General features: G+C 37.8%; 3 protein-coding genes across 3 annotated transcripts; 2 read left to right on the forward strand and 1 right to left on the reverse strand.

The window, feature by feature from the left end:
- Positions 1-227: 227 nt before the first annotated feature.
- Positions 228-1,514, reverse strand: LOC141839691 (peroxidase 5-like). Its single transcript, XM_074727498.1, has 3 exons — positions 1,243-1,514; positions 966-1,154; positions 228-876 (listed from the first exon to the last, which is right to left on the reverse strand). The coding sequence occupies exons 1-3, from the start codon at positions 1,462-1,464 to the stop codon at positions 322-324; spliced, it is 966 nt and encodes a 321-aa protein (XP_074583599.1). The 5' UTR covers positions 1,465-1,514; the 3' UTR covers positions 228-321.
- A 10,221-nt stretch (positions 1,515-11,735) lies between these two features.
- Positions 11,736-13,454, forward strand: LOC141839290 (transcription factor bHLH57-like). Its single transcript, XM_074727005.1, has 4 exons — positions 11,736-11,771; positions 11,975-12,517; positions 12,604-12,993; positions 13,070-13,454. The coding sequence occupies exons 1-4, from the start codon at positions 11,736-11,738 to the stop codon at positions 13,151-13,153; spliced, it is 1,053 nt and encodes a 350-aa protein (XP_074583106.1). The 3' UTR covers positions 13,154-13,454.
- A 4,065-nt stretch (positions 13,455-17,519) lies between these two features.
- On the forward strand, positions 17,520-20,306 carry LOC141839289 (ferric reduction oxidase 2-like). Its single transcript, XM_074727004.1, has 8 exons — positions 17,520-17,713; positions 17,787-17,883; positions 17,957-18,136; positions 18,205-18,439; positions 18,515-18,842; positions 18,921-19,164; positions 19,239-19,948; positions 20,027-20,306. Exons 1-8 carry the CDS (start codon positions 17,557-17,559, stop codon positions 20,164-20,166), a joined length of 2,091 nt encoding a protein of 696 aa, XP_074583105.1. The 5' UTR covers positions 17,520-17,556; the 3' UTR covers positions 20,167-20,306.
- Positions 20,307-21,353: the final 1,047 nt, after the last annotated feature.

Raw genomic sequence — 21,353 nt, forward strand, 5'->3', positions numbered from 1 at the left:
CAAATCACCCGTCACCAATTCCCAATTCAGCACCCCAATCATTGAACTCGTCGGTGCATGTTCTTGCTTATGCTTTTATTTATCCATTAATTTAAGGAGAAAAGAAAAAGAAAAAGAAAAACCACATGTTCGAGGCTATTATTCAGCAGCGACAGATACAGATTTAGTGGTTTCTATCAAGACCAACCAAAACCAGACGGAAAAAAAGAGAGATGAAACAATGCACGAATCGTAATTCACGTAGCACTAAGAGAACAAATAGGTGTACACGTAGAATCAATCACAGCAGACCGCCTCCGCAATGGTAATTGTACTGTTCGTTCAGTTGACGACTCTGCAGTTGCTACGAACCTCGCCGTCGTAGCCGGTGAGGACGCCGATGGCGCCCATCTTGACGATGGACTGCGCGAACTTGCGCTGGAAACGCTTATAGTTTCCCCCGAGGCGCTTGACCAGGGTGGTGGTGCCCTGCGTGGAGATCAGCGTGTGGTCAGAGGTGAAGAGGCCGCGGTTCTCGAGCACGAGGCGGTAGTAGCGGTTGTCGAATTTATGCGGCGTCTTCGGGTCCATCGGCACCGTCGTCTCCGTGTTGTTGCTCTGCGCCGGGCACTGCTTCCGCAACGCCCTCGCGTACTTGGCTTCTAGCGTCGGGTCGTGGGAATCCAACCGATCGGAGAAGGCGTCGCAGTGCGCAATGCCCACCGTGTGGGCTCCGGAGAGGATGACCATGTCGGTCTGGCTCAAGCCTTTGGAGATGAACAAGTCGGTGAGCTTGGCGAGCTTGGAGTCCGGCGAGGGGAGGACGTCGGCGTCTGAATCAATGGAGATCCGGCCATCTCTCCTCCCCGATGGCACTTTGTAGTGGATTCCTCCATACTGTTTTCACCAAGCTGCTTTCGATTCAGATGAAGCAGCGCAAGGGAAGTAATTAATTAACTAAGAACAGAGTAGAGAAGCATAATTACATGAACAACGGCGTCTCTGGCAGCAAATGCGAGGAGGTCGGCACAGGAGACGACTCCCTTGCAGGCGGCTTCCAGTTTCTCCTTAACAGCGTCGATAATTTCGAATCCCTCGAGTGTGAGGTTGATCGTCGCGTCCTTTTCGGCTTTGCTCGTGTTGGTGGAATCCAAGAAAATTGAACCATCGCAGCCCTGCAGATTGCTCATATCTTCACATCATACACTCGCATTTAAAAAAGAGGAAGAGGAAGAAGAAGATGTACGATAATTAGTTAATTACTCTGACGAAGCAATCATGGAAATGCATTCTGAGAAGGTCAGCGCCGACTCCTTCGTCATCCTTGAGGGCTTTCTCGATCTCCTCCTTCACGATGGCTTCAGCTTGAGGGCAACTATGGGAGTAGTACCCGATCCTGAGCTGGGCGTCTGCTCTCTGCACGCCACTAACCCACAAAAAGGCCATGGCGAAGACCACTAGCATGGTTCCTCTTGCAAGCGCCATTGCTGATTTCTTCTCTCTATCTCTAGCTCGGCTTGCGTGATTTGGAGGGCTTCCTGCAGTTACCTCTTCATATATAGTAACACTTATTGTGTTCCTTGTTGTCCAAGTTGCAGTGGCAGCTTGCAACTAGACTGAATCACTGTCTTCTCGGCTTAGAAAAGTAAATTAATTATTCTTCAGTTAAATACAAACAAACAAACAAACACTGCAGTAATATATTGATCGATCGACATGGCTCTAAAATTCTGAGGTGATGATGCAGAGTGAATCGTATGCTTTGGAATAGGACGAGTAGAGGGAATATGATGTAACGCACAACCAAACAGATTGGACATGCAGATTTCCCCCCGAGGTGCAACAGTGTATCATTTACTGGCCGAAAGAGCGCCCTTAGTTATTTGGAATACTCAATTTTTTTTTTCAGAAAAGGACATCCAGCTCCATCACCAACCACTACAAAATAAATCATAATTAATGATCAAAAATTAATTGTTAATTGGACTTAACAATCAAATTATTCAGTCATAATAATTTTAGTCGTCAATCGACATTAGCACTACTATTAGCGACGAAAACTCAATTTCCATCCTAATTTAGGATAAAATTTGGACAGCAACCTCTTAATTTCAGGATTTAAATCATGTTCAGAATAAGATGCAACATTTAGAATCATTCATTACACATTCAATATTTACAAATTATCATGATGACAAATTACTCACTGTACATTCACCAACAATTCAAAAAACATCTACAAACAGGGTAAAAACATCCATAAATAATTCACAAATCATCATATATCGTTCACAAATAATTCACAAATTATGCATTCACGATACATTAAAAAACACATACATGTGACACATGGTTCAACAACATCCTATATTACACATTCATCATTTATTTAAAGCATCATGCATTATTTGTAAAATAAGATCTATAAAAAAAATACATCACATCCTACTCAAAATCAACACATCAACCCAAATTAAAGCATCCTAAATCAAAACTTGGCACATTTATCATGTCATCCAATCCTAGCTATAGCAAGTAGGATCTAATAGGTTATTAAAAAACGTGCAAAATTACTCATATATGAAAAAAATCCTGCTTATATATGAATCTAAAGTTAAAATAAAAATACACAAGGACAAAAATATTTACTAGAAAAATACACAAACTGATAAACATAAGTTTCACATATTTAAAAAATATATATATATATTTTAATGATAGTTTGGATATCTTGATAGAATATACCTTTATCTATATTGTTCCTGAAAAATATAATATATAATTAGAAATGCATATAGTATTAAAATTAACATAACTAATTTATATACTTTATGAGTAATAAACCAAAAAAGCTACTTCAGTAGTGTTCAGATCTTGAGTCTCTTATAAATTAAAATCATGCGACGTTAGAAAATTTGGACTCCATCAATCTATGAATTTTTACATTTGCCGCTCTACTAATTAAGGTTTTGACCCGATCTTCTTATCGATTGATGTTCACTAGCACGAGACTATTCTAATGTCATGATCCGTTCTCTCAATTTTTTATTTTCTTTTATTAAGCCTTCCACTCGAGAAGATAAAGAACTGAACGACCTTGAACCTAAGAGTCATCGCATGATCATATACAACTTTTGTCTGAGAGCTAAGGTCACAAAAAGAGTTCTTTTCCTTCCACTGATAACCTCATAATATAGATCATCTATAATATCGTGTGATGAAGTCTATAACTCTCCGATCCCTCTATAGCATGCTAAGACACGTGTGTAACTCGATCAGTTATTTCGTCATATATAAAAAATATTATTATTAGCTAATATACAATTAATATAGCTAATCATTGTTAAATGTGAGGAGAAATACAGTTTAGATGTACTTACGTCTATGGCCTTTGATCGAGTATGATTTATATATTTACGTATATGACCTTTGATCAAGCATAGACATGCAAAAGTATTATCTTTTTTTGTGTGTGTTGCGAAATACCTCTCGACAAGTAGGAGATCTCTATAAAGTATATATTTGTCTACATACATAAATTTTTTATAAATTAACATAAGTTCATTAATAATTAAAAAATTCTTATATAACTTTATTGTAACTCACCAAGTGTATTGTATACTCTACAATTAAATCGTGATTAGTCATGTGCTTTGTGAATCCCATGCTTGGGCCAGCTAGCAAGCTCAGTATTTATATTGTTTCGAGTAGTCGATGAATTTTACTGTCATTTTTCTATAGCCCAAGTAATATTCCATGCAGCCCAAATCTCATATGTTACATGGGGATGACCTTGTTCTCTTCCTTATCCACTTGTATAACAAGTCTTTGTATAATTTTACACAGTAATTATTTCATATTTTTTTAAATTGTGCCTTGTATCCTGACTCCCAAATATATTTTTTCTACAACAATATCAAGAAAATTAGTATAAAAAGATATTATATTATATAGCATTAATAATATTCAAATTACTTACAATTATCAATCACTAATAATACACTTTAAAATTGATTATCGATCGCTAATAATACACTTGAAAAAATAATTTAGTCTCTAACTTATATAGATTTCAAATCAGAATGTAAAATTCATCTCTAACTTTTTCTATAACTTACTTGCACATATTGATGGATTTTGTCGTTGTAGTTGTTGTTCGTACAAACTATCAAAGAATGCAATTTTAAGACATATGGTATAACAAATAAATATAAATGATTAAATACTTCAAAATAGAAGTTAACTCACTTTATATAGAATCAATCTTCTCACAGTTTAGAAGTATGTATACTCTTACTATATGATATCATCTTTGATTTAACCATCTACAAATAGATACACTAATTGATTTATCATGAAACTTAAAAATAAAAAAGCATCTTTGGGTCTATCCGTTGAATATTATTAAAGTTTGAAAATATTTGCGATGTTTGATTTTCACATTATTAATAAAATAATATAAATAGAAAAGAAAATATTTTTTCAACCAAATGTTAGAAGGCATTGCATCAAACCTAGCTCCTACACATCCATGAATACGGTTGTAAATGAGTCAAATTGAGTTGAGTTTTATGGTATTCAAAATTTTTTAATAAAATAATCGAGTCAAATCAAGTCGAGTCTAAAATGAATTAAACTGTTAAAATGATTATTGAAGATTGATTTGATTCTTATTTATGAACTTGAGTTTGGTCCAAACTTAACTTGAATTTAATTTATTTGGATATTATCGAATTTTCATTTCAAACTTATTTGATTATTTAAAATTTTTATATTTAAATTTATTTGTTTGATTATTAAACTTGATAATACAAATTTTATTTATTTATTTATTTAATATATTGATAAAAATTTTATTGACGAATATGATTCACGAACATTATTTTTTAATATTATTCACGAATATTATTTATGAATATTAATAAATATTTATTTATTTAATAAATTATTTAAATTAATTTATTTAATTAATTTTGTAGGTAATGAAGAAATATAAATAAGATGTTATTAAATCTAACAGTAAATTTGCTCATAAATATTTAATTAATTTACAGCCATATGCATCGACTGTCTTTGTCTTGACACCCCGACGCCAGCGAGTGGCGTAGGTGGTGGGAAGCGTCCCCGTCCACGTTCATCTTGTGCCCAACTCGCTTGGGTGGTTGGCAGCTAGAGGACCCCAGCACCCCTGATCAGTTCCAACGGTTCGATCGGCGGCTGCAGAGTTGGATGCAATAATTCTTTAACTTGGAGCGCACCAATGGAAATATTATCGCATGCGTAAATCTAGCTGGACTAATCTCCGGCCCTGCAAAAACAATTTTAAAAAATTATTCATGACAAAGATAATACCAATAAATTGAAATATTCAATACTAGATACGGATGAGATGAGTTCAATTGGTTTCATCTCACTCGATCAACTGGCTGAACCAGACGATCTAATCTAACTAAATAATTTGGTTTGGCTTCACTGATCAACTGATTCGATTGACTGGCTCAATCCAATTGGATTGATTAATTGGCTTGATCAGATCGAATCAATCAGTACGACCAACCCTACTTGACTATATATAATTAACTCATCAATTAGATTATATTATTTAAACTAGTACGTGTAGTCCATTTGAACCAAATAATATATTCGGATTGCACAATCCTAACTTAGATCGTTAATTGACTGAACCATGGATTGAAGAGTCTGAGAATCTCGATAAAACCGAAGTAATGTCCTCTTTCGTCGTGATCAATTACAACTTCTCAATTTACCTTTTCATAAATGATCATGGAAATGATTGTATAAGACTACTGGGATCACAGATTTCACTTTTACTGAAGTTAATTGGTTGATCACGCTAATTGTGACTAATAAAATAAATTGACCTGATATATGTACTCACTTATACTAACTAGCTCACTCGATCGAATCGAACTAATTAGATCAACTGGGTTGAGCTAATTAGATTAATCGACTGGACCACCTTTCCATGACTGATTCCATATTACAGCTCTACCCTGGACTAGAGTTACCTCGACCCTACGAATTGTTGAAAAGCCACGGTTTTCTTGTGATAAAATATGGCGAGCGTCGCCATCTCCATCTCCATCTCGATCGTAGGACCAGCAGGGCAGTGACATTTCATCTGACAAAATAAAGAACCAAGCTCCAAACAGTGAGGGACCGCAAGTATTTTGTTTTTGGCAAAAATCATGCAAAAAAGAGCTCTCATTTTAAATTTTTTTATCTAAAATGTATATAATTTCATGTTCAAACGTATATTATTTTTAAATTTTAAAATTTATCCATCACGTGCAATCCTCCAAAGGACGACACGAGACAGCCGACATCTGTCCCTATACGTAATCCATCAACCTACCTGCCCACATCAATTTCACGTGCCACGCCGAATTAGAGGAGTGTCGGTGATCGATGAAATCAAAATCAAAATTAATGGGACCTTTTTTTTTTAAATAATTAAAAAAATAAATTAAAATGGTACCTTCCTAGATTTAATTTATTATTATTTTGATCTAATGCGCACGTTTAGATATACTTATGCAATAATATTGATGAAAATACAATCAAAATTAAATGTAATAATATTATAAAATATAAACTTTTAAAATTGATAATTATTTTATTAAAATCATAAATATTTTTTAAAAAAATAAAACAAAATTCAATATATTTAGAAGTCAATTCTTTTATAGTAAATAAAGGTAATTTAAATAAAATTATAATAATTTCAATTAAAAATAGAGGCATAATAATTTTGACCAAAATAATTATATATTTCATATATAATAACTTTGATGGAATTTATTATATGAGCATTTTAAAGTTATATTTTAAATCTAAATATATAGACACACTAGTGTATATAAACTATTAAAGTCTACTTATTTTTTAAAATAAATAAATATTTATTACAAAATTATTATATAACAATTTTGATTAAAATTTTTGTACAAATTTATTTTGATCTAATGGACTTAGATTATTTAGATAATTGATACAAGTCTTTTATATGAATTTTTAAAAAGAAAGGACACTCTTTAATATATATTTTTTAAATTGCTTCTTTAATATTGATACTGAGAATCATACGTGACAGAATTAAGTCAATAGTTAAACTAGATGTAGATCAAAAGTCAAGATTCAATATAAGTCAAAAAGTCAATCTCGACCTCGTTATAGCTTGATTCAAGAAACTTTAACTTCTCTATTCGCTGATGTAGTTACTATCCATTTTAGAGGACATAACCTCCTCAACTCCTTTATCAACTCAGGCATCCTGATTTCAAATGACACAATCTCCTTGACTCCTTCATTGACTCGGTCACCTCAACTCTAGAGAACACAACCTCCTCTTCTCCTTTATTGATTTGATCATCCCAACTCCAGAGGACATAGTCTTCTCAATTTCTTCATCGACTCGGTCATTCCGATTCCAGAGGATATGATCTCCTCAACTGCTTCATCGATTTAGTCACTTTGACTCTAGAGGACACAATCTTTTCAACTCCTTCATTGGCTCAACTACCTTAGTTCCGAAAGATGTAGACTTGATGATTCCTTCATAACCTAGTCATCTTACAGAGGGTCTACTGACGGTTATTATAAATATTCCTGAGCATAACACCATAAGTGAGTATAGAAAAGTCATAGGAGTATTAGATTTGATCTCTTAGATGCTTTCCTACATATACGTGGCATGCAATAAATGGAGAAATAACGGTTGTCGGATTTGATTTCCTATGATTATAGATGTGAAGATGTTTTTTTAGACTATTATATAAACTCTGGAGAAAACACACAAAGGGGAGGTGATCATAGAAGTTTTCTTCCTTTTTCTTCTTCTTTCTCCATTATTTCGTTATTTTCACCTTTCATAACTCCTATTTTAACTTAAGTGACCACGCCGAATTCCCTCGACACCCATTTTAATTTTCGTCTGAATATTATAGATATCTTTGATGTCTTCCATCTCTGCAAGACATTCAATATTCATCATCTTCACCGTCTTATTTTGCTGATCCACAGTACCGCGATCTTATATATATATACTTTAAGAAAGTTTGGTGCAGTTGGATATACCTAATCTAACCTAGCCTGTTGTCACAATAAATATCAAATTAAGCAACAACTATGTTTAAGGTCACCAAATTATTCCAATATTATGATGTACAAACGTCTTTTTCGAATTTGTCCAATTGAGGAGCATGCTTATAATTAATCAATTAAGAAGCCTTGAAAGGGAGCATGCAGATATAGATCTATTAACTCTTGTATGCTTTCCAGCACTGATAATTCAACAATTAATGACGCGCGTGGTGTAACGTGTAATGTTGGAGAGGTTTAATTTCACATCTCAAATTGCTCGATACACATACACTTCAATAAAATAAAAATAGAATCTGTCACTTTAACGGTCTTACACGATCGATCCTATGACTATATATAAAAATGTAAATCAAAAACTTACAATTGATCACGATAGGAGAAGGACTTGATACTCATACACATACAAAGAAGAAGAGAATAAATGAAAATCTTAATTATCTCTCTCAATTTTTGATTTATTAATAATTTTTTAAAGAAATGAGTAAATTTTGTTTTCTCGTAACAATTCAGTACTGTTGCAACCATTTAATTTTGCAAGCCCAAACCCACCCCATAGACCCTTATTATCTACTAATTAGTTTTTAGGGTTTGTGCGTAGAAAACTAATCGAAACATATTGATATATATGCGTGACCATAAGAATATTATTCAAAAAGTTTGTCCTTGTTTTCTCTTTATCTTTAGATTTCACAGAAATTAATTCAACTCATGTATTTATATATATTAATTTGTGCAATTACCAATTTGATTAAGAAGATGCAACAAAGACATCCGATCGATCATTATAAAAGGTATGATTTAATACAGCTAGATTATATTGTCACATGTTAAGTAGTGTGTGTTGAGCAAAGCACGATCGACCGACGACAATCACATTGACATAGTTGATGCCTGTATTGTGCTTTATCCTAGCTCACTTTGAGCCCATAGTTAGCTTTCATGGGCACAATATAATTAAGCTAGCGGTTACCATCTATAAATAAACATCAAGTAATAATAATGTTTTAATTTAAATTTGACAAAAGAGTGCAAATTTGATATTTGTTGGGACCATTAATTTAGTGCTAGATCTAGGATCATGAGGTGCAATCACATTAAAAATTAGGAGTTAAGTAGCCACAAACAAACACATCAATCTTAAAGTTGTTATAACACATGCATTATCAACTAACAAATGGTACCTTAATTTTCTTATAAAATTTTGCATACAATTCGTTTGATGATGAAGTTATAAGTACCTAATAGATTTGGCTCGGCTAGTCATCGATCGTGATGCAATATGAAAAACTCGACGCAAAGGAAACAAAAAAAAAATAGAAGAGAAAAACAAAATGTGTTACTTTGTATAGTCCATAAGCCCAAATTGCGTCACACCGAGTCGGGATGGACAAATAGAACAACAAGAGAACAAAAAAAAGATTTTAAAGTAATTTCTTGTAGATAAAGTCTTGAAAGAATAGATTCGTGATAGCACTCACTAGTTAAAAAGGTCAAGTAGAAGCTTGAGTGGAGTGGTGCCAAGCTAATAGATGTATATATATTAGCCATCAAGGAAAACGATTCGCCAACTAATTGCATAAAAAAGGCCAACTAATGCAAGTCATCTTTGTTTTTTCTTCTTGTAATTACATCGAAAACGAGATGGCCTTAGTTAATTAACATGATAAAGTCACTGATAATTAAGTATGACCACAAAAGGCAACGAATTAGGAGAATGGACTAAGTGAAGGGACCCAAAAAGCCACCCTTAACCTACCTTTGAAGATGATTGAAATGAACAATTAACTTTAATTACTTTATTCTGGATGTAACGGCCTATGAACACATTGTTAACCAAAAAATTGGATGTAGCAACCCAAGTTTAAGTTGGATTCCTCAAAAAATGACCCTCTGCGCACCGACACTTCTAGCAAGAGCATAAAGGTCGATCAGACGCTTGGCAATGCTATTGCGGGTGCTTCACATTCGTAAGCAAGAAGGGGAAATTAAATACTTCATCAACCTTTGTGATCATCATTTAATTAGACAATACGAGATATGGACAAATCTTAGTCATCAAATAAAACAATATATAATTAATTACAAGAAAAAAAAACTCAAGTGAAGCAGACATGGAACCGAGGGCAATAATACATGTGGTCCTAAAGAACTGAGTTAGAAATTAAGGTAAATATATATATGTAGTGAAGTAAAGTTGAGATTTACAATTTCCAACTCACGAACAATTTGTCCATTATATTTATATATTTACAAAGTTTTTTAAAATATAAAAGAAAAAGGAACAAGAAGAATTAAAAGTGTTTTTATTTTATGATTAATAAATCTGAAAATGTGTTTTTGTTAAAGTGTTTAATGATTTGATTTTGTGATAAATGGGCCGACTTGCCTTATTTTACTCGTGGTATGGGCTTTGCATACATAATAGTTATTGGTTGAGTCATGTATGGGAAATTTAAAGAATGGCCCATTTCTTGGCCCTCTTAATGGGGCGACAACTTTAGGTTTTCTTTGTCTTTTTCTTTTTGGAATCGAACGACTTTAAGGAAAATAAAATATGAGAGGCCAATGAAAATAATAAAATCTAGAGCACTCTTTACAAATTGTTAAATGCAATCGAATATCTTTTTATTTATGCATCAAAGGTTAAAAAAAAAAATGATAATCCCAGTAGCCACATCTCTGGGGGTGGCCGGTCCGGTGGTGGCCGGTCCGGTCCCACGGAAGTTTCCCACCGACCACCAGGGTAAATCGGGAAACGCATACGGCGGCCAATCCAGATGCCCAGTATCCTTTGATTGCGTTCCCCATTTGAAAGAAATTTCTATAAATACGTCGTAGCTGGGGATCGAACTGTGGACCCCTGAATTATAACCCGAACGTCTTACCGTTGCATCGTTGCATCATTGCCCCAGGGACTGCATCAAAGGTTAAAAGATTGCATGAATTTTAGTCTGATGAAGTCCGGACTTTTGAAATCCAGTTGATTTAGCAGACGTTTTAATCACTGGCCGCTCCTATTTCTGCCTGCCTCTGCCATCGAAGTCGAACCGCGGTCAAGGGCTGAAGCTAAGGCGATGAGGAGAGAGAGAGAGAGAAGAAGCACAGACACAGAGTCTGACACAGAAAGAGAAAGAAGATGCGAGCGGCCCCACGTCTGTGTTTCTGTCTACGCAGCCGTACAAATCTGATGCCATGCATGGGCACCCAGCTCCCACAGACAGACTGCCCTCAATCCCCAAATATGTAGCAGTAAACTGTAAACCTCATCCTTTCTCCTTCCTCCCTCACCCTCACTTCAATTCCTTCCCCTTATCCCACTCCTTCCTCTACCACTTCCTAGCTACGTACTCCTACTCCATCCATCCCATAGTTCGCTCTCAATTAACTGGAGCTTGTGTGCATTGTCACCACTGTACTTCTTTGTCTACGCTTCTTCACCTCCTCTTTTCAGGCATTAATCATTTGTGAGCTAGGAGATTTATCATGCTTGGCCACCATGCATTAATTGAGCATAAGTGAAGAGGGGAATCAACGAGCAGAAGAATTAAGCTTGTTTCGATTGTGAAGAGGATAGGTAGTTGGCGAGGTACTTACTATTGCTGCAGGCTCTGCTTCCTCATCGGCTTCTTTCCATGGAGCAGCTCCGAGGACCCATTAATGACCCACATGTAAGTTTCACACTCCACCCGGCTATGGTACCTTCCTTTAATTTCCTTCTTTATTTTCCTGTCTCTTTCTTAGTCTATCTGGTAGAACACCACCTCGTCGATCGATGAAAGCTCTACATCGACTCCTATTTTTGGTCATTCCATCAATGCAAGCAATGGGCACTGCTTAATTTTTAATAATTTGATTCTTTGAAACATAACAGTTGGTGAGGGAAGTGTTGGGCTCAGAGTGCTTGGAGCCTGGCTTATTTGAGATGAGATATGAGAGCCTGTTCTCTCATCAAACACCTTTCCTGCAACTTCTCATGCAAGCGGGCGCAGAGGAGACCACTGAAGCAGAGCGCCCAAGTTTCTTCTCACAAGAAACCAACTTCCAGCTTCTGCGACGACTACAGAACCTAACCTACCTGCGAGAGGCGAACGTTGAGTCCTCCCGCGCAGCGGAGCAACTCGAGAGCTGCATCACTCACGCCTCCGAGTCGGACGCGCGTCCAGCAAGTGGTGTCGTCGTCGTCAGCGGAGGCGGCGTCCACCACAAGCGGACCCCCGCCGCGGTGGCACTCGCGGCGGGATCGAGCGAGCGGAGGAAGCGGAAGAGGCCACGATCGGCGGCGGCTTCGAAGAGCGCGGTGGAGGCGGAGAGCCAGCGGATTACCCACATTGGCGTGGAGCGCAACCGCCGCCGCCTTATGAATGACTACCTCGCCACTCTCCGCTCCCTCATGCCACCCTCCTACGTCCAACGCGTATGCCAATGAGATACATGCACCTTCTGAAATCCATTTTTTTTTTTGTATTTCTCATTAATTGTTTGCTTTTAATGACCTCGAAGGGCGACCAAGCGTCCATCATCGGCGGTGCGATTGAGTTCGTCAAGGAGCTAGAGCAGCACCTCCTCTCCCTCCAAGCACAGAAGCGGCAGCGGGCACCCAATGACGACGACGTTGTCGCCTGCGCAGTCGCGGACGCGTTCCACGACGGCTTCTTCGTGTCGCCGCAATACAGGGACTACTCTGACGGCGAGAAGGAGGGCGGCATAGGGGTGGACGTGGAGGCGACGCTGGTCCATGGGCACGTGAACCTCAAGGTAGCCGGGCGGCGGCGGCAAGGTCAACTAGTGAACGCCATCGCGGCCATGGAGGAACTGCACCTCTCTGTGCTCCACCTCAACATCACTTCTTCGCTCAACCCCTGCTCCGTCCTCTACTCGCTCAACCTCAAGGTTAATTGGCAGCTAATTAATCTGCTTGAAGTTAGCAAATTAAGTCGGTGACATTTTGGCTATATACGTATAACAGATGGAGGAGGAGTGCCAATTGCGGACAGCGGATGAGATTGCGACGGCGGCGCACCGGATCTTTAGCTACGTGAACGCCTGCTGATGACATGGTTGTCAGCTTAGGGAAGAGAAAAGATGCTCGATTGACTTGAGGGAGTGGACCGGATGAGAGTGATCGAACAGGAAAGGAAGCACAAGTCGCAGCGGCAGCGAGAGCAGCTTTGCAGTGATGGCCGGGAGCTTGTACATGTACTCCTCCTCTTCGGGTTGCGGCATTGCCAGCTGTTTCTGTCTTCGATTGCAATATTTTTTTTTATTCTTCGGAACTGATCGATGCTGCCATTTTAGATGCAATTGATTTGGTACGTAGTGTAGATCTACTAACTATGACAAAAATCAAAAGCATTCCTTTTACGGCCATTTCATCTCGTTTCTCTGGTTAATTATAGCTCTCTAAATTCATCTAAGTCTTTGCATCATTACGTGAAAAATTCAATAGACAGTGTGCTTTGCAGTGCAACCTCAGTCTTAAAAATCATTTTTACTCACTCACACCGTTATAGTACTGCTAGCCGTAGTAGTTGTCTATTACACTTTCGTCGATATTTACCACCGATCTGTTACAGTGCCATTAAATGATACCCTCTCGAGTTCGGCGAGATTAAATTGAGTTGTCTCTCAAATAATTAATGCTAATGGTAAAGTCATAAATTTATAAATTTGATACATTTTATGATTTTAGTGTTTAACGTCTTTGTATGGGATTCTATAATTTATATTTGAGATTTATGTACTCATCCTCGTATGGATTAATCTGCCTTGTCAAGAAAGTAAGGATCTGACCCGATTGAAGATAACACGTTGGACATAAGATTGGACACTAGGACGGACTAGTTGGTGCCCACGTCCTAGTTCCGCAACTGAACTCTATGCTTGAACTCCCTATCCCAGTCAAGTGGTCGAGCTCTGACTCGGCAATTGGTATAGCTTGGGATCCAGCACCCAACTCGACAAACAGATCGACTCCAACTCTCCAACTCGCTCGACTAGAAATGCAATACCTGACTATTCCGCTGGAGTTTAACACCCAGCTCCGAGTCCGAATCTCCCAACTAAGCCTCCATTTAGTCTCGAGCTCCATTTCGGACCGTGCCTTAGTTCCCAGTCTCGGGCAACCTCGACCTACCACCTAAGCTCCACTCGCCCCGTGTCTTGCTCAGTGTTTAATCAGCTCGGTCCCTCCGAGTCCGACTCCTAACACTCCATCATTCAGTCTGTTAGACCGTCGTCAGAAGGACACGTGTTATGATATGATATTTGGGGTAACTCATCTGCCCCATTAATACACTGTGATTTATGATGACATAGCCTGATGCTGTATCAAGCATGAATGATAGGACCCTTCACTACATTCTCCTTACGAGTGATAGGTACATCTCATCTGATAAAATCTTCACTGATGAGATATTCTCTTTAATTAAGATATGACGTCTTTATCTCGTAAGTCTATATAATGACCCCGCCTCTCATGGGTACAGGTACACATGTATTACACACTAACGCATCCTTCTCTACATTCCTGTACTTCTCTATCTCTGGGCGAGAGCTTGACTTGAGCATTGGAGCGGTTGAGCTAGAGCACTCATGACCTCCGTTCTTACCCTTTTTTCTATTGCAAGTTAGGGCTGGGCGACACACCTGAGTTTGACGTCCCTCTCCTTCACTAGCCATGGGTATCCCTTTGATCGACGACCTATAAGTCAGATATCCGACGATTCATCTAGAAGGTGATCTCAAACAAGAACACATTCCATTATTAGCAAGTTGTAATATATTTATTTTAATTTGAAGCAAATTTTGAAAAAAAAAAACCTTCAAAAAATATGTTAAACACATAAATTATTAAATTTTTTTATAAAATAATTAACTCAAATACTTTAAATCTAAGTTGAAAAATACGAATATATTACACATAAATACAAATATATGAATGAATGATATATATACTTAATTTACGATAAAAAGCAACTAAATAAATTAGAATACATTGTAGCTATAAATTATATTTAAAATTTATGATTAAGTTTTTTTAATGATTTTTTAAAGATATGAGTACTCAACTTTATATGATTTCTTTTTAGTCTTTCACATCCTAAGTCAATTAAGTAAAGAAATAATTTTGATTACATATCATTTTATGAATTAAACATAGGAGGAGAAAAAAAATAATATACACCAACAAATTAATTAATTAATCAATAAAAAGATATCAAAAATAAAATATATATGACACATTATTACTAAGGGGAGCAAATTAAAAAATCTCAAGACCCCACAATACTCATCAAAATTGAACAAATTACGAAAGAAAATATATATACCAAAATTATAAAAAAAAACAGATCTAAAGTCAAATATAGTATAACAATTAACAAAACAAATATACAATTGAGTCTTGATTCTTGATCAAATGAAGGAAATAAAGTAGATTCTATCATCAATTCATCATCTATCATCGCCACATAGCCATCATCACATCACAAGTTGCTAAATTCTACCCAATCGATCACGTTCAAAATAATATTTATTTGAAATGTAATGTGTGTGATGGAGTCTCCTTCAATTGTTTTGCTCATTAAAATATTATTTTAATTAGATTTTCACTCTCTAATAAGAAAAATCAACTTTTGATAAGGACACTTTGTAGAAGCTAGCAACCAACTGCTATAATGTTTAACGGTTAGTTATTAGCTTCTACACGGTCAATTATGATCAAAAGATGTTCATTTGAAATGTAGTAGATGTCAAGAAATTTTCTTTGTTTGGTTTGTTTATTTAAATATTATTTTAACAATGCTATTACTCTCAAAGAAGCAAAATTAACTTTTGATAATGACACTTTGTAGAAGCTAGCAACCAACTGCGACAATGTGTAACAGTTGGTTGATAGCTTTTATATAGTCGATCGTGATCAGAAGATGTTCATTTGAAATATAGTGGGTGTTAAGGAGTCCTTTTTGTTTGTTTTATTCATTGAAATATTATTTTAACAACACTATCACTCTCAAAAAAGTAAAATCAACCTTTTGATAATGACATTTTGTAGAAGCTAAATTCATCTAAGAACGCACTAACAACTATCCACAATCAATCTTTGAAATTAAATTCATCAGAGTTTATAACAAGAAAACAAGTCTTCAAAACAAGATAATGAGAACAAAAACAAATAATCATACACATAAGATCACAATTTTTTTTAACATCATTTGTTTTTATCATAAATTACAAAAATATTTCAATTTTGAATACATTGATTACAACGTAGCATCATTTAGTGCTGTTATAAATCACACGTTGCCTATTCAATATGTGTCATTCATGATTGATGACCCACCTTCAACTTGTATTTTCTCATCCTTGCTTGGCGAAAAATTATTAGTCTACAATGCAAAGCTAAAGTTATCAACATAGCATATAATAAAAAATGCACAATCAAACCTATAAAATTGAAGTTAGTTGGCGTTTGGATTTAAAGTCCATTGTATATTCAACTTTTTCAAATACTTAATTACGATGATGATTGCTTCCGAATGTCTATTAGCTGCACTATAAAGTTAACTCTGGATATGCTTGCGGCCAAGTCAGAATGTTAATTTTCATAGCATTACGAATGCATGTTTTTGTAAATTGATATGATCTAAGGATGACATTAGTTTTCAACACAGTCTTCTTGCTCATCAAATCCCCCTTGAGATGTTGTCATAGGATGCCAAGGAAGAGAGGACAAGGCTTATATGTGAGTGCAAAGGTTGTCTTCACTCCCCTTCTTATGTTGTGAACTTTATAGAGAGAAACAATGCTCCATCACAAATGCTACCGTTGATTATGATTTGCATTATTACAAGGAGGCGGTGTGTTTGAGCATTGAGACACGAAGTATTCCATTTAGTTCTCTGTTGCGCGTGGCGAGCCGTCTTCCTCGTGCCACTGTAGCCACTACTGCTCGCGTCCCACACGTGCACGGGGATGCCTAGCACAAGCCCGTTCGAGCTGGATCCACACACTCCCAGCCATCGACCGCCACATCGCCCTCACAGACGCTATCGTCTCCGCAACAGATGACCTCGCCATCGTTATCATGAGTCCTGGCCGGCTCCCCACTTGATCCCCATCAGCTGCCAGCAGGGAAAGGAACGTCGGAAGGGAATCGAATGAAATAGAGTAGCCAAAGGAATGAAAAATGTGAAGGGATGTGATGTATCACTAATTGTGTGCCACTGCAATTACTGCCTCAGAATGTTAGCTAATGGAGAAGTCAACTGCTACGAATAGAGTTGACCTACGCGTGGCGACGCAGGCAGATGAATGGGGGACGGCATCCCTCTCTTTGTTTTCTGGTTCCTCACCGTTCCCAACATATAAAACCGGCATCGCACCGCGGTCTGGTGGTTGTATATCGATGACATTAACCCATCAAAGTTTGATAACCAAGTAGAAGAATTGAAGATGAAGATGGCCTTGTTCAAGGCAATGCAGCTGCTTGCTACTGCTGTGTTCCTCGGCTGGCTCATGATATGGATTGTGATGCCCACCCGTACGTACACAAAAAACTGGTCGCCGAAGCTCCGGGCACAGACTAACTCCACATACTTTGGACGGCAAGGTGTTTGATCTATTAAACCTTTCATATTTTTTTTTCGTCTTTTTCTTAGTTTGCTCCTCTCGATTCTGTGCAGGTACCAGCATTTTGATCTACACATTTCCGATCCTGTTCATTGCAGTGATCGGTTGTATTTATCTACATCTCGTGAAGAGAATTGGCAATTGTCGGAGGTATATGCTGTAAAATTAATTAACGGATCGAGTTACTGACATTAATGCAAAGGATTCTAACATGGATTTCCAGATCAATTGGTGATACGGTGGCATGGAAGAGGCCTGTGCTTGTGAATTGGCCGCTGGGAATCGTTTCTGGCATAGAGTTAACCTTCTGCTTGATGTTTTTGGTGCTCCTCATCTGGTTCTACTCCAAGTACCTGAGTACAAACTTCTCCAAACTACAACCTTCCGACGATGGACAGGAATTGTAAGAGTAATAAGTTATATAACTGCATGAAAAATATCACCATTTATATTTGTTCATCATGCATGCAGATGGAAAACGAAGCTGGACGCTGCGGCTCACCGCTTGGCGTTGGTTGGGGACCTTTGTTGCGCCTTCCTCTTCTTCCCTGTCACTCGTGGATCGTCGATCTTGCTGCTCCTCGGGCTCACTTCTGAATCCAGCATCAGATACCACGTTTGGCTGGGACATATCACCATGGCTGTCTTCTCGACGCATGGCGTTTGTTACATAATTTACTGGGTGGTCACCAACCAAATGGATGAGGTATTAACAATACTAGCAACTAGTCTTGCACGGATAAAGACTCTCTTGTTAGATCCTCGATTCCATCAATCGCAGATGCTGAAATGGGCCAACGCCGATGTCGCCAATGTGGCTGGAGAAGTAGCTCTGCTCGCCGGAGTAATTATGTGGGCGACAACGGTTCCGCGGATAAGGCGCAAGATGTTCGAGCTCTTCTTCTACACGCATCAGCTCTACATGGTCTTCCTCTTCTTCTACCTGATGCACGTCGGCATCTCTCACTTCTGTTTAATCCTTCCTGGCGTTTACCTTTTCATGGTCGATCGTTACTTGCGATTCCTGCAATCAAGAAACAGAGCAAGGCTAGTCTCAGCTCGCCTTTTGCCATCCGAGGCGATCGAGCTAAACTTCGCCAAATCCCCAAGTTAGTTATTGTGTTTCTTATATTGATGCTACACCCAAGTAATTCATTGTTTCAATTCAACTTGATGCTAATTTTCAGAACTTACTTTTGAGCCACTGAGCACCGTTTTCATCAACGTCCCAAGCGTTTCCTCACTCCAGTGGCACCCGTTCACGGTGACCTCCAGCAGCAACTTGGAACCCGAGAGACTGTCTGTGATCATCAAGAAAGAAGGAACCTGGACACAAAATCTCTACAGGACACTTGCTAAGCCCCTTGTTCACGATTGTCTCCATGTTAAAGTCGAAGGACCCTACGGTCCTCTGTCGAAGAACTTCCTGAGGTCTCTTTACGTGTTACGATCTCTCTGTTCTTTTAACTCTTAAAATATGCTGAATCTTACAGTATGAAACGCAGGTATGATTCCATAGTTCTAGTGAGTGGTGGCAGTGGAATCACACCCTTTATCTCAATTATTCGTGAACTGGTACACCAAAGAGCCACTCTCAACAGACCAACCCCTGTCGTCCTCCTCATATGTGCATTCAAGACCTCAGCCGATCTCACCATGCTCGATCTCCTCCTCCCCATATCTGGGAATGCTTCGTTTTCTCGCTTGGACCTTAAAATCGAAGCCTTCGTAACTAGAGAGAAATCGAAATCACCTTCCGACGACGCGCAAAACATCATCCGGACTATTTCGTTCAAGCCCCTCCAATCCGACACTCCCCTTGCTCCACTTCTTGGTCCCAACGGCTGGCTCTGGTTGGCTGCGATAGTGGCGTCCTCATTTGTGGCATTCCTCCTGCTCATTGCTATTCTCCAACGTTTCTGCATATACCCAATTGACCAGAACACGAATGCAATCTACCCTTACGCTGCAAAGTCGGCTTTAAATTTGCTCTTCATGTGTATTTGCATAATGGCCACAGCGAGCATGGCGGTTGTTAGGAACAAGAAAGGGAACTCTAAGGAAGCGAAACAGATTCAAAATGTTGATATGCCGACACCAACGATTTCTCCGAGTTCCTGGTTCTATCATGCAGATAGAGAGTTGGAGAGCCTTCCGCAGGAGTCCCTTGTGAAGACCGCTAAAGTTCATTTTGGAGGAAGACCACCACTCAAAAGTGTGTGTTTTTATTGCTCTCCTTATAATTCTGATACTTGAATGAACTCTTCTTTCTAACTTGAAACCAAAATTGCAGAGATTCTATTGGAGTACGATGGATCGAATGTTGGGGTCATGACAAGCGGTCCTCGCGGTATGCGCCATGAAGTAGCAACCATTTGCTCTTCCGGTCTTGCAGACAACCTGCATTTTGAATCCATTAGCTTCAGCTGGTGATGATGTTTGCTCTGCGCTCTGCTTCTTGGTTAAGATATTTGAACATGTAAAGTAAATGGGCATATGGCTGATGTTTTCGCATGTAAGACGAATAACTGTCTGACCATTTATAAGATATTTGAACTATTAAAAATAGTTGCGTCTTGTAGTTTTAATCGAATTAAGCTAATTATGTCACTTAAACAATGCAACTGTTAACTAGATGCCAAATATAAGAAAGAAATCAAAATCACACAATGATATAACCTAACACACAACGCAATAGCTATAGTTTCACTCGCAGAGGGTGATATGATGTTTCCTCTTGCAATAATGATGATACTCAATTCCTCATCACCCTTGCTCCTCTAGTCACTGCTCCACTTTCGTCTGATATCTTAATCTAAGTGGACTACTTACTCAACTAATTATATCAATTTTGAAAATGGCATAATTGAGCATGACCTACCCACTAAGCTCGAATGATCCATCGCACTCAAGTAGTTTTCGATCCTGTAACCTTATAGTATTCCATTGCAGATCTTTTGAAAAAGAAGCTTACTTTTATAACTAACAGTTTTAGCCAAGAGTAAATCTGATCTAGCTAAAGGCATTAACAAAAAACTATAATCAAATAGAGTTCCAAATGTGCTAAATTGTTATTTTCTGATGAAAGATCTTGGGCCATGCTAGCGCTAGATTGTGTATTCCAAAATCTGTGATTCCCATCTGCCCAGGCAATCAAATGTGCTGCTTTAGAGTTGTTGTTCTGATACTTGTGCCAAAAAAATTCTGAAAAAAAACCTATTTCCTTGATCACTCGGATAGGTAGTAGAAATACACTAACTTGGTAGACTAGTAGATGCGTCTGTTTATCATTCTTTGTAGCATATCAATGAAATGATGAATAATAGAGATGAGACGGGCGTTTCCTTGCTCGAGTCCTCTCCTATTTTTAAACTAAGGCCACAGTTGCCCATTTGTCATGATAGAAGTTTTGTCCATTGTGGTTAAAGCCTTTGTCCATTTCAACCATGGTGGAATCCCGTGAAGTTTGAGCATGAGAAGTTGTCCTATTCAAACTTGTCAAAGGCTTTTTCAAAATCAATTTTCATAATTGCTTATCCGCAAGGCACAAGTTGAAGATTTCAGATGCGCACATGAAACATTAATCTTTAGTTCCTTTATTTTTCTGAAAAGCAAATTGG

The sequence above is a fragment of the Curcuma longa genome, chromosome 11 (genome assembly GCF_044706935.1).
Source record: "Curcuma longa cultivar G26 ecotype Majalengka, Jawa Barat chromosome 11, ITB_CL_G26_1.1, whole genome shotgun sequence".
Lineage (NCBI taxonomy): Eukaryota > Viridiplantae > Streptophyta > Magnoliopsida > Zingiberales > Zingiberaceae > Curcuma > Curcuma longa.